Source organism: Plectropomus leopardus, chromosome 14 (assembly GCF_008729295.1).
Source record: "Plectropomus leopardus isolate mb chromosome 14, YSFRI_Pleo_2.0, whole genome shotgun sequence".
NCBI lineage: Eukaryota > Metazoa > Chordata > Actinopteri > Perciformes > Serranidae > Plectropomus > Plectropomus leopardus.
Window position 1 is genome coordinate 16,188,209 of NC_056476.1, and position 14,808 is coordinate 16,203,016.

The following is a 14,808-nucleotide window of genomic DNA, read 5'->3' on the forward strand; positions in this document are numbered from 1 at the left end:
GCTTCCATAGTAAACCAGTGTGGCAAATCAAGTCATGTCTGGCTAACAACAAATGAATTAACGTCTGGCATGAGAGTCCTGGGAGAGTCTGAGCTTTTCTGAGCTGCATTCACAAGTTGTTTTTTGCTGTAGATCTTTTCAACAATTTACCGAAACCACAAAGCAGGCATGCCCTAACCCATGGTCCAAACCCTCATCAAAACTTGGCGCTGTCAGCATGTAGACTGTTGTTTTGTTTCCTATAGCAAAGGAGATTTTTAACAACAAAACACAACAACAAAAGGGAAGGGAGAAACAGCCTGCCAATGGCTGTCTACCTCCGGTGATTCAGAATAGTTTTTACCATTTTATTTGTTTGTTAAGGACATGGTGGTTTGGGCTCACCTTGCAGGCTAATGGTCCTTCCCAGATTGGAGGCTTCCTGGAAGTTACACTAAATTATTTCTTCTCTATTTAAAGACGGTAATCTAATTCTGACCTGTACTTTTTAATCTTATAATTTGTAGGTTTTGCTTAGCTCCATAATAAGTCAGTCATCTTATACTGTGTGCTGCGGTAATTTTTTAGTAGAAGCACACAGGTGGACTGAAGGTTCAATTAAAGTCAGATTATTAAACACTGTTACCACGAGCGTAAGAGGCTAAGTATTATTTTCAATTTCCAGTACTAATGAAATCTGTCAGCAATTGTTCCCAAGTTGCCTGCATGTTCAGTAGTAAGTTCCGAATCATGCTGGTATGTGCAATTGGTTTCCAAATATTTATGTGTGTGTCTGGAGCTTAACAGATGATGTTTTTAGAAGTTATATCAGCATTTGCTTCTGTTGGACGGGCCTCTGAGCACAGACAAGAGCAAAAAAGTGTGTGTGTGCGGTTTGTGAATGGTAGTTAAGAGATGAAATATGAAATGCAACAATGAGTTTAAAAGTTTGAACTTTAAATGGTTACACATGGCACTTGAAAAAATAAACAGTGAACTGAAATGATGGCTGGAATGTTTTTACAGTTAAAGCTCCTCATATGAATAATTTCTGACTCTGGGGGAGCTTTGCCTCATCTGAATTTCAGGATCTAAGTTACAGTTTCTCAGCTGCGACCCAATTTTAGGACACCAAGGCATCATGACTATAATTTACAATACTGTTTTGTTTTTAAGACATAAGAGGAGATGCACATGTTACACATAAAGGGGATATAAATGTTCTTAAACATCAGTAAATTTCTTGTCTTCTATATCCCCAAGATTGGTAAAGGAAAGAAGGTGGACACCAAAAAATCACGCATGTGCATGTACATCATCAACCAAACAATCTTCATGGGCAACACTTGATTAAAACAAAACAAAAAAAAACACTGCCTGTGAACTTAATCCAGACAGCAATTACGTTTGTCTCTACAGTGTAATTGATAAAACTAATTAGTCATATCTAAACATTATTTCGAGGAGACAGGGTTGGATTAAGGCTATATATACAAAACTGACTTGACTTGAGTGAGCAAATTTTCAAATGCTTTGCTTGAAAATCTCTCAAAAATAATTACTTATTTTCAAATTGGTACAGTTTGTGACAGATGCAATCCAGAAATAAATTCACAAATGAAAAAAAACAACTCTAATTTACGTCAGGCTTGTTTTGTTTTCTTGTTCTTTTTTATAACATCCAGTAGTACAATAAGACCGAATTCACTTAAAACAAATAACTTGCACTTTGCATGTACGGGAATTCAGTTAATTAATTTTCAACCATATTGATCCCACAGAGGAAATTTCATTTAGACTATATTATTATTTCATCATGAAGACGTATGTTCTGAGGTCAAAGGGGGGCAGAAACATCCAGTCGAGCATAGAAGCAATAATTGGTGAAAAAGATTGTTCCTGGAAATCTTTTCATTCCCAGTAGTAATTGGTTAATGTGATTTGTAACAAAGCATTTTTTGAATGATTGTGGTTTGGGGACTTATTTTTGTTGTTAGTCACATAAGATTGTGACCCAGATGTTGCAGTACTGACATTCACATTCTCTGATATTTTAAGTGGTAGAGATTGTACACAAAGGGAATATATGAGAGTGTAAAGCGTTGATTTATCATGCCCTTTGCTTTCAAATAGTGTTAAACTCTAAGAGCTCAAGTAATGACAGGAACGTTTTTGTTTAATGTAAGGATGCGCTTGTGAAATTTTTGGGCTGTTATAAATAATGATGTTTACAGTAACAATTTGGCCAATACTAATCTGATTTTTTGTTGTTGTTTTTATTTAATTAAAGTAGTTATATATATATTCCCCCCTTTTGTGCCAGAGAAACAAAGAAATTTGATTATGAAAAAATAACTGAACTGTTTTAAAGTCATTCACCCTCATATAACAGTAAGATAAAACAGCCAATTAGAAGACAGCACTTTGTGGGCAATTAGTATAGTGTAATTTTCACTGCTTTCATACTCAATATGATTTATGAATTCACTGACAAAATTATTGCCGTTGCAATAATGAAAACGAACCTCAAACTCTGTGTGACCTGTGTCCCAGCCTGTTATTATAGGTGACGACAGTGACCGCTTCTTGGAATTTGGGGAAAAAATGCTTGACAGAGAGCTGAAGTTGTGTCTCCTTTTAGCCTTTTTTCCTTCAATGTGCTTTGTCACAACCCAGCTATTTTGAAAAACAACCCACGTAAGCCTGGTTTTTAAACGTAGACACAAGCTTACATTCCTGTTAAAGGGGCATGGAAACAGACATAAATTTTGAATTGTTTTTCCAGTGAAAGATAAAGTGAAGCTCTTCAGTTGGTGTCTGGCAGGGTCATGTGTTCAGCCTAATTATCCAGGCTCTGCTTTCTTTGTGGCCATGAGAGATCTGGGGATTGGGGGATTATATTCTTTGATTTTAAGCTTTAAGAACCATGTGCACTTATGCAGCACACTGTAAAAGCACAAACAGATGTGCACAATACAGGGTTGAATCTTAAAGAGTTAGTTTGTCATTTTGGAAAGTGGGCTTATTACCTTCTTTTCAAGTGTTAGATGATAAGATTCATATACTGTTTGGAGCAAAGGAGGAAGTCAGGTGAGGTTGTTAAAAACATAGTCGTTGTCTGGTCACTGTCGGGGGACGTGTTGAGGGCAGAGTCGATGAGGGGGAAAACAGTCCTTTCCCCCAGAATGTAAATGTTGAGAAAAAGCAGTATTTAAACTTGCATAAGAGAAACTACTACTAAATTACCATTATTTATTACAGATGTGATTTATTTAACTTACTGTCAGGTCAGAGCTCTATAGCCATTAACGCTATGACATAATAGGTGAGTATTTTAGTAAAGTCCCTGCACGTTTTGAGACAGTATAGCAGCGCTAACGTTACTTAGTGTCTTTGGCTTATGTTTTGGCAATGTGCTATGACTTTATTATGCAGGGATCCTTGCAGGTTTTAAGTGTTTTTTTTTTTTTTACCAGTGGCTAAACAATCCAACATATTTTAAGCATTAGACTGTTTTTGTTAAGAGTTAATGCATCCTAATCATTCAGTCCTCTAGGGTTAAAGCATTGTACTACGAAACTGAATACCGCTATGACAATAACAAAAAAAGCAACATTTCCTTTCCTCCTCCACTGCCTGTCAGACATTTTACATATACTTCTAATAAAAATATGATATTAAGTTTCAATTATAAAAAAAGTGTTTTTTCAACCAAAAAAAGAAACATTTATTTTTTAGACCATTTTTGTTCCTTTAAGGCCATTGTAACTGATAATAATAATAGTAATTGTGTAAACTGTATAGTGTATACTATTTTCTGAGACAGTTTTAAAGGGGTGTCTGTGGCTCAGGAGGTAGAGCAGGTTGTCCACTAAACAGATGATTAGCTCTTCAAGGCCGCATGTCAAAGTATTCTTTATGATACTGAACCCCAAATGGCTGCTGCTGATGGCTGTTCACATGTGCTGTGTGAGCGTGTAAGAATCGTGATAGTCTATGGTGAGAATGGTTACTAAGTAGCAGGTGGCACCTTTTAGCCTTTGCCACCAGTGTGCTTTACAAGTGCAGGTCCATTTATTGTGCTTTGAAAATCTCATGCCTTTGCAACCCTACTCTACACTCCTACACTGACCCTGCATTTGTGCCTACTTCTAACCAAACCATAGCCAGAGAGCTGCCATAAAACATCTTAAAACAGTATTTAATACTATTTAAAAAAGTAAAACAGTATTTAAAAAAAGACATTCATAACCTTTTTTTTTTTTTTTTTTTAAATGACGTCACCCTGCTGCTCCTGTACTTGCTAGGACAAGTTCATGTTGACTCTAACTCTTACTGATTTAACAAGCACTACCCGTTCTCAGACTCCTTTGTGACATCCTCTTGTGGACGCTGTGATTTCCTGTCAAAGCACCAGACAAATAACTGCAGTGTGAGTCATAGCTAATTTGATATACTGTGAACATTGTCAAAGCTACTGTACATATTCAACCAGGGAGGATCAATTACATAAAACAATGACTGTGTTTATATTGTCATGTTTTTTTTCAGTGCCCTGTTCAGCTGACGCATGTGCTCCGGTTGTGTGCATGCATGGCTAGTTTTGATGAACTCTGTGTAGCCATTTATCCGTCTGACAGCCTGGCGCTTTCTCTGTCTCTTTCTCTTTTCACAGTGGGTGCCACTAAAAACAATTTGTGAATGATTCACTGCAAATAAAAGTGCATCATCCACCCATGTATGTACTACTCTGACCTCAGTAGCTCCACTAAATGGCAACAGTGAAAGCAAGTGCAGGCTAATGCTGTAATTTTATAGTCAGCTTTACGTCACCTCAGTGTCACTGTTGCACCATCTGTCTCCCAAGAAAACACTGCCCTAATCCTTTGTAACCAGTTGTTGTTCAGTGGGAAGCTTCCCCAGCCTGTTTTCAGACATCTCATTTATAAAGCTTTAAAATTTTCTGCTTAGGATTTGGTTTAGTGACAGACACAACATAAAGACACACCTTTTATGTCTGAGTTGGCACTTTGATCTGGCTGAATACTCTTCCAAGGAGTGGGCACAAAAGTTTACTCCTCAGGGGTGCCTGGTGACTCAGTGGATAGAGCGGGCGCCCCATGTAAATAGCCGCAGCGGCCGCGGGTTCAATTCCCCTCTCTATCCCCCTTTCACACTTGTGCTGTCCTATCAAGTAAAGGCAAAAATGTCCAAAAAATATCTTGAAAAAAAAAAAGAAAAGAAGCTGATTCCTCTCAGTGGAGAGCTAATGTTTGTTGGTGAGAGTTTTTAATTTCAGCATGTTTTGTTCATAAATGTTAGAGTGCTCTGACACACACTTGAATGTGCTCATGAGTGCACACTTGCAAAGGCTCAAGCACGCTCAATGGAGTGCTTTTATTATGTAAGTTGAAGCCTTAATTATGAAGTGCCTCTGCAAACGCTTTTGTGTCTCTGTGTACATGCATGTGTAGGTACATGTTTATAACGCACAAGCTCTGTTTGTGCTTGAGTGCCGTCTGTATCTGTTCCCTTGTCAATGACTCCTCTTCTTCAGTAAGCCTCCACCTGTCTTCATACTCGATGATGAGATCATGGCTCTCTCTGAAGTCAATTGAGCTGTCATATGTCACCCTGAAGGGAATAAGGGATGAGGGATTTGTAGGGATCAGGACTTTGTTAAGCAGACAGAGAGTTCGGAGGAAGGTTCTCACTCTGCGGCTGATGACTCAGCGTAAACTACATGCAGATGGATTCTTGGCCTTTAAAGTTGCCATGTTGCGCTTTTTAATTTGTTGGAAATGTTTTATGTCTTTGAAAACATGTCTCGATACTTTGGCCAGGTGCAAAAGGCATGCAGCATTCTTTGCTGTGTACAAATGATACCAGTGGTGGGTTGTAACAGTTTTTACAGAGTGCCACTGCATATGTTAAAAGTGTTCAAAGTCTTTTGTATCTCCAGAGGGAGCTGCTCGCTTTGATAGATACTCTTAAGCAGTATCTGAAATTTACTTTTTGACTTACTGGCCAAGGTGGCTGGTAGATGACAAAAATCCTCTTGCTTCAGTACATTTCATCCAGATAATAATGTATTATGTTAAAGGCAAACTTAGAGAAGAGGCAAGAGCAAAATCTGATGCAAAAATATTAAATATATTGAACACCATTGCCTCAGCATGTGAACAAATTCCCTGTTGTGAGCAGTGATGCACTGTTTATGTCTAGGGCTTTTAGTTTGAAAGGTAAGGGCAGAAGAAGTGGATCTAATGTGCTGCCGCTGACGATGTGAGAGGCACTGAAGAGTTTGCTGTCTTGGTTCAAACTATGGGACCGCCGCGTTAAGATCTCATAACCAGTAAACAGTGCAGCAGAGCTTATAGCGCTTGAGATGGTCATGTTACCATGGTCACACACATGACGTAGGTGTGTGTGTATATTTGACAGCGAGACAGCTAAGGGGCAGCAAGCAGCAGAGCTGTGCAGCCCGAAATGACACCAACACACGACAGAGACTCAGCATAGTTTAGGACATGATTATTTTGGCAGAGACACTAACCTGCCAGTACGACGGAGGCCTTCCAAGATTTATTTCAAATGGAAAATCTACCTACATTTGCACTTGGCCGGTGTTAATTTCAGATCCTGCTCTCAAGTGATGTAACTTGAGGCTGCGATGGTTAAGCCAAAGAATAATGCGTTTAAGTCATCACAATGTGAAGTCTGTGCAGCGGGACCTCATGTGCTGGGCCAGTGTTAGAAACACTACTGCCCATATTCCGTTGCCTGTATACCCCAGGAGAAAACCTGGAAGCTAGAAGAGAGGGTACATATTACTGGTGGTCAGGTCAATAAGTGGCCTTTTCTGTCAGAGAACATTAGATGGGATGACTTTCCTGAGCTGTACAGGATCTGCAACTTAACCACAAAGCCCCAACCTTGAAATTAACTTAAGCCGCAGCTGCTTTGATCTTAGGAAGCTGTACTGATGTCGATACAGCCTTTGTCCAAAGAAAGTACACAGTTTCAAACTAAGACAGCCTGTGCCTTGGAAACATTCAAACCCAAAAGGTCCAAACCTAGGAGGGGTTTGGGTAGGTCCCCCGGAGAGATTTTTTTTTCCCCATTTAGATATATGCATTATTTTTAAAGCCATTTAGAATCACAGAATGCCCACAATTTTCTTCATCATCTGCAAAAAACATGATTGTTACAAATGAAAAAAACAACAACGTCCTGTAGAGCCTATTTTCTATTTTGTATTTAAATGTTCTCCCACGTCACAAGTTGAGGATGACAAATTTTCACCTCACCACCTAAAAAGAGGCAAAATGGGTAAGGTAGGAATTTACTGCAAGGGCATAGCCTTTGTACATGGGGCATCCGCTCTACCAGGTGAGCTACTGGGTGCCCCAGAATTACTAATCTTGCAACCTATTTTTGTGTTATGCTATATTTTCCTGGCAAATCTACATAGTTTGAATCAGTGCCATAATAATCTGAGCTCTAATTGCAAGTCAATGATGCAAAGTAAATGTGGTCTTCAGTACTATAGGTTAAGAGAATAACACTTACTCAACTATATTAGATTTCTTTAGGACTAGGATGGTACGATAAACAACACAGGTATATATCATATCTGACTGACAAAGTTAAAGGTGTTTCAGAAATCTAAAAGTTTCGGGGCGTTTGAGAAAACATTTGGGGCCTGGGCTCCAGAAGCCAGCCCCTGCTCTGCCTCTGCTTTCTGAAGAAGACACACCGTTCAAAGTCACACTCTGTTCAAAGCCACAAACAGCAGCTCTGCTCTCTGAAGATGAGGCACTTCATTGCATCTTTTTTCATAAAAGAGAGTGCCATTGTGTTCATTTTATTTTTTTACTTCATTTTTTAAATCTGAACTTGACGTGGTGAAATGGGAAGGAGCAAGACGTTGAACTGACGTTTGAGTTCTGGAGGGATTCCCAAAGCAACTGTTTTCCATGTTAATGTTGGTTATTTGTCTGAATTCCCCTCTTTAAAAAGAGTATTAAAATTTTCCAGTTTCCCCATTCAGAAATCTATCCATAGTAGCTTTTATTCCATAATTACAAATGAATAGCCAGTCTGCCATTCAAATACATGACCCCCTAACCCTTAGTCATTATTATCACCAACAGCTTTTTATAAACTGTCTTCTAAATATCTCAATTTGTCCTGCCTGGCATGTGTGACCTTGCCTTAAAGGCTCCAGAGAACAGAGTGTCATTGTTCAGAGGCCAGTACATGAGTTAAGTTGTGTTGACCCACTCGGACATGATCATCCCCCTCAGTGTCCACTGGTCATGCTAGTTAGTTATTTCAATGTCATGTCACGTGAAGAGTGCCCTCCCCCTCAGTCATCCTTCAACACAAGACTGCGTCTGTGGGTCATTTGTTCTGAGTGTTTGGTCAGTCTGTAGTGGCCTTATTTCTGGATCAGCTCTGTGGTTTACGCATCCATCGGCCTTAATTAAGCTTTAAATCAGATTCATAGTAATAGTTTTATCTAACTAGCAATACTTTTTTAATCCTTCTATCTGGAAATTATCTTAATTTTGGCCTTTTATTTTCTTTAAATACTTATGTCATTATCACAACAAAACGACTGCTCATTTTTCTAAACTATAAGAGCAAATCTTGATCTGTGGGAGTTCAAATGATCAGAAATCCCACATAATATCAGACCAGGTTATTTGTGTGTAATAAGCCACAAAGTAAGGTAAATAAAAAGGCTCTTATGAGAAATGGCATCAAATTCCAGTGCTGATAAATTGCTTCCACACTGACTCATCTTCAGCTAATGCAGGTTGGTCACACAAATGTACCTGAAGTACTGTCAGGCAAGCATGTTGAAGGGGATTTAATCATGTTGAGTGTCTTGCACAACAGAAATAATTGTGTTTTTAAATCATTCTTTTTGTTGAAAGTTAAGTCTAATGCATTAGCTTCCATGAATTCAGGGCATATTGGGAATAACGTGTTGGTTTGAATAGACAGTTCAAAATTTCCTCCCCTTTAATGCACTAGTAGGTGAAGAGTTGGCAGAACATCACTTCACTCTGTTGACGTAGTATACCATAGTAAATGCCTACATAAAAAAACAAATAATATGTATTGTGTTTTGCCTTATTTCTTTGTTTGATTTGTTTTTATTTTGACCTTAAAAATCTCCTGTACTTGCAGCCCATCTCAGCATGCTCATGTTTTACAGCCATGTATTCCTCTTATATGCATGTGAACTGAGTTGCTCTGGCTGGAGCTCCACTCAGGCACCTTTTTGTTTCCTCAACAATTTTCCAAATGATAGTAACATGGAAAATGCACTGTATAGTAGCTTGAAGTACTGTATGTAATGTAGTAATGTAATGTAACCACTTTGTCTGTCTCTCCTTAGTTATCAGCACCTGCCATGCTCTCTTGGACAGATTTCTGGATTCAGAGGACCAGTTTTTTTGGCCAGGTATGTACACATGTACAAAGAAAAAAAATCTATCTATCTACGTATCTAGCTATCTATCTGACCATGAACAACAATGTACAATAAAGTCAGGCTTTTTTCTGGAAATTGTGAACAATGATACAGTAGCGCACAGTGAAAAAATGCTGGAATAAATACTGAATGATTAATGTTATGGCCCCTGACACCCATAAGCCATTAGCCAATGTTGGGTTGTTGGTAAGCACCTCTGGCCCTACTTTTTGCAGTATGCGCCGCACTGTTGGCACTAGTCCACACTAGTCAGCAGAAGTTGGTGTTGAATTGAGGTAACCCATTGATGAGAGAAATCAATCTGATTGGCTGATAAGTGAGGCAGTTGGCCGTCATCTCTGCTTCTTCTTTGATTTTGATTTGGTGTGTTTCGGTCACATCAAGAACCTTTCCACGGGTGCACCGGACTGCATTGCTGTTGTTGGCACATTTTATGGAGGCTTGAATTTCTTATAAAATGTAAACACATCTAAAACCAAACTAAACCAAATTCATAGCATAAATTAAACTTAACTTACAGCATATTAAAGCTTCATTCATTAAAAAGGCTTTAAAAGACAGCCATATTTAGTGTTAATTTACTAATGCATGCACTTATTTCATTTTCTGCCTTTCATTCTCATCAATTATTGTCCACCAAATCCACCATAATATTCCACCATAAGAACTGCGTCCCTTCAGTTGCTGACACAAGCCATTTTACACTAAAACATCTGCAGGGCTGTGTTGTTGACGATGCAGTAGCTTCAGAAATGAGTGAAGTATGTGCTTTTAATTGTGGAAATACAAAACTTTTACCTACAGTATGTCCTGGGTGTTACCTCCAGGGCATGATATGCACACTGCATGCCAAACATCCTCAATGTAGCCTCTTCATTATGAATTTAATAGAAAGATGACGGTCTGTAATTTTGACAGAATTTAAAATCACACTATCAATATTTCTAAATACCCTAGTGTACTGTAATACTGTACTGTAATACTGCCCATGCCAATAGTTTTATTAGTCACTGTAAAAAGATTATTGAATTTAATAAGCAGCTAACATAACTGTATTACAGACACATCTAAGAAAACAAGTGTTCCTGTGATCATCCTTGTCACTGTTATCATCACTTGTCATGATTATTTGATTTCCTTCACATACAGCACCTGGAAACCCAAAATCTTTTTCTAGCTTAGGATTGACGGTATTGTAAATGGCAGTTATCCACCAGGAATAACTTGAGGAACAGAAAAGTACTCGTTATGAAGTTCAGTTGACGCAAGGGTTAACAGTACTGTCCTGTTAGATGGTGAAATCAAAAGAGAAAAGCAGCGCAAAAGCACCATGCTGACACCAGGACAACATATTTTTTAGATCAATTATGATCAAACGAAACTTATTTTTAGGTTGTTTTATTAAAGAAAGAAATGAAAGTGGCTTTCAATTAAAAAAGAATTTATTAATGCGCCTCAAATTTCATTCTTTTTCCCCCAGAGGGATTCTTGTGATTGTTTGCAATATTAGCTGTAGAGGCAGTTTCCTCTCCAACCATCACATGATGTCTTGAACGCCTCATTCTCCTCCGTCCCGTTAATCAGCTCCCCAAAACAGACAGACACACAATCACTGAGAAATGTACAAAGGTTCTGTCTGTTTCGATGTAAGCAGATTTGTGAATTCAATTAAATTTAGAGGAAATATGGGCCACGAGCCAAGAAAGTAAATTAGTCCATGTGGGGGTCATGATCCAGGTGTGACTCCAGGATACTATTATTTAACATTGTCACATAATGTTTTTTTAAACAACTTTGCTGGGGGGGTTGTAATGAACTATAGTGATTACTTAATGGAGAGCTTCAGTTACATAAATGAGGCAGTTCTAAAGCCAGAAAATGTCAGATGTAAACATTTTTTGTTATTAAAATGGGACATTTAGAGGGTTTTGTGGTCCTGGCTAATGGCGTCATGTATTTACTTTTGAAGATTTAAAAATTCTCAGAAAAACATTTTTTGTATGTTGAGATCATTAAATATCATTATTCCTTGTACACAAACTGAAAAACATCTTATTTGCTTATCTTCTCTCTAGCATTAATAGAAGTCAGTGCTGGCTCATTTTAGGGGAAATCACAGATGCTGTTAGTTTGCTGCATTTTTTGTTGATTAGTGTGTTTTGAAAATTCAAGATTTATTTTGTTAAATTATCATTTTTGTAGAAGATAACATCTTACAGCAGATATATTTGGTCAAAATATTATGTGGAATTTAGGGCTGTACCCGACTGAATTTTGTCAGTTGAATCGAATTTGGCTGTTCACTACAAATATTTGTTCTTTTTTTGTATATATAGTTTGAGAGTTTGAATGGGGTTCAGTGGGACGTTCACTGTGACAGTGACATTCAAGTAATATAGTAAACAAGCTGAACACATTTTTGCAGAGTCTGGATATCAAACAAAAGCCAGAGACCTTATCACATCAAGTTGCTGTGATCTGTTAATTCCCAACTTGTAAGTAGGAGTCAGAAATGATCTGTTTTATCTGTTTAAAGTTATCTCGTAGCCTGACTGGGCAAAACCTTTTCAATTACGGGAATTTGCCTCTGTGTCTGCAGCAGCCTGTACCTAAGGGCAGCATGAAAGCAGTAGCGCTCAACAAAAGTACACTGACTAAAAGTAAATCAAAAACAAAAGATGACTGCATGACTTGAAGGAATTTCTGAGTGATGATTTGAATCTCCGTCACACAATTTTATAAGCATTGTAAAAAGACAATCAAACGTAGATCATAACCTTATGTCCTTATGGAGATGGGGAACAACAGGATACACAGGAAAGCAATTCAGGCACTCAAACATCTGTCAACACGGATGGAAATATTAAAAAGCATTTATTATTGTTGATAACTCATTACAGAGCCGACATGTTTTGACCAGTGTGGTTCATCGTCAAGGCTCTTAAAATTGTTTTTTTATTTGTTTGGGTATGCTGTCCAACAACAAAACACACAATCGCATGAAAACAGCAGCAACGAGGGTCAACAGAGTCACTTTCAACCTGCAAAAACATGAGAAACACACAGACAGAGAGGTAGAGCAGTACCATGTTGCAACACCATGCTAATGATGAAATACCACTTTGTCATTTCATTAATCACTGTGATTTCTTCTGTTTATTTTCTAGCATTTAGTAAACCTCCTCCATCTTTTCCCAAGTCATGAGATAAACTCATCTTTCCGTCTTTCAGACGCCAGATGTGATTTTGAGTCACCATGCCTCTGGACTTTATCAAATCACAGCGACCAAAGTGACTGGTCAGTCGTGTCACCGCACCAACCAGAAATCACTCAGGTGGGGATGACGCCTACGACCGACAGCATGTGGAGAGGCTCTAATGGTAAGAGTGCAGAAACACGAAGGAGAAACTTAAATAAGAGGTCAGGATATGGCTCATGCTCTTTCCTTCTATGAAATGTGTTTACAGTCCAGCAAACCCAGTAAAAGATCTTTGGAGTTACTCAAAGCTGTATCCAATCAGTGCCTTGATGTTTATTTTGATTTTGTGCGCAATATATCCTAATGCCTCGTCTGAGTTGTCATGGTAAAGCATTCTTCAAATGATTTACAGTATTGACAGTATTCTGTGGTTTCCATAAATCTGTCATGCATGAAATTTCTACTCTGTTTTATTACCTCAGGGCACTTTCTTCTCCTGAGCCCCTCGTCTGCAGCTGAGGCCTCTGGGAGATGCGAGTACCACTTAACCAGCCCAGTCTTGCCAGCAACCTATGCGCACTGCGTCTTGCAGGTGGCTCTGTATGACCCCAGTTCAGTGGTGGGGAACCTCATGGTCCTGATTAAACCTGTCCGTTCAGATTCAGCTGTCCGCTCTATGGCTCTCAATTACAGGAGACGTGACGACCGCAGGTCAGCAAGTACACTCACAACAGGCACTCCATGCCTCTGCGATTACATTTGTGCAGAATAGCTATTTATTTATTGTGCATCGCAACATGTCCAGTTAATTAGTGTCAAAAAGCACAACCCTGCACCTTTACTGATTGAAGTGCTTGTCAAGTTGAAGTCCAGCCCATGAAATAAATAAAAGGGAGCTTAGATTTTCTGCAATGAAATGTGACACAGGCCTTCAGATGGAGCAAGGGCACAGAAACTAATACTGTTTACTTCTGTGTATCTAAAGTTAAATAAAGAAAATGTTCCTCAGCTGTCATATGGGACAAACTCTAGAACTGTGACTGTGTGGGGACAGTGGTCCCCTGTGTATTGTTTGGGAAAAGGGGACAGGTATTTCCTATTGATCTAGTGCTGAAGTACAGCCATCCTTAGAGCAGCTAAAAGCATTCATGTGTCCAGATGCAGACTCTGGAAATGAATTTATTTATAATTGGTCAGGACAGAAGAGGGATGGATGGGCATATGCAATACGTTTGTACATTGGCTTTGTTAGTGTTCCTGCAGTAATGGACTGAGCAATTCCATTATGAGGCACACACAAGCATTGGCTTCATTTAGTCAGCCCACCATTCATGGCTTGCTAACCAACAGAGATGCACACTCTCTTTAAAGCACAGCCCCCATCCTGTGTGACGCGTCTTATTGGTGCTGTGTGTTGTGATGTCTCACCCATACTGCCCATTTTAGGGAGTATACAACTGCCCTAACTGAGTATTTTTCATCCAAAACAGAGGCTTAATGGCCGAGGAAACGGCTGCTAGATTGTGTGCACTTTGAGAGGTGGAAATGTAATTTATGAAGTAAAGCTCTGTAAAGGTGCTATCACATTGTGGTATTTGGAAGCAATTTGAGTTTTTAAAAAATGTGGAATTGTTTTATATGATGGTTGATGTAGTCACATTGTTGTAAGAGCAAAGCTGCTGTGTTTTTTTCCCTTTTTTTGTGAAGATAAAAATGTCATGCAAATAACAGAAATTTTGTCACAATAATTCTTTTGAACAAGCAGAGTGCTCCTGTGCTGTCAGTAACAGCCAATCAAAACATGCATTAGTGATTCGTTCCTTTTTCAGCCTTGGAGATTGTCGCTTGGTTTTGATAGACATTGCAGCTGGCTGCACATGGACATGAAAAGGAACCATTGTGCAAATACGAGTGAAGGATGAAGGTCGCAACTGTTATACAGTGCAGGTTTTAAAAAAGGTTTTAAAACAGTGCAAATGTTTTAAGAGGAAGGAAATATATTCAGCATGCTTGTTTGGCCTTCATAGTGAAAAATGAGAATTGTTCAAACAAAATGGTCGTTTACAGTGTAATGCCACACAGCTGAGCTGCCACAGGGTTTGTTTTGACAGAAACTTCTGT

At 38.7% G+C, this 14,808-nt stretch overlaps 1 protein-coding gene across 1 annotated transcript in view; it reads left to right on the forward strand.

Annotated features, from left to right (window-relative positions):
* Positions 1-14,808, forward strand: part of ltk (leukocyte receptor tyrosine kinase) — a 66,069-nt gene that overhangs the window by 14,772 nt on the left and 36,489 nt on the right. The window contains 3 exon segments of the mRNA XM_042500984.1: positions 9,392-9,457; positions 12,719-12,868; positions 13,170-13,398. Coding sequence (XP_042356918.1) covers positions 9,392-9,457; positions 12,719-12,868; positions 13,170-13,398 — 445 coding nt within the window.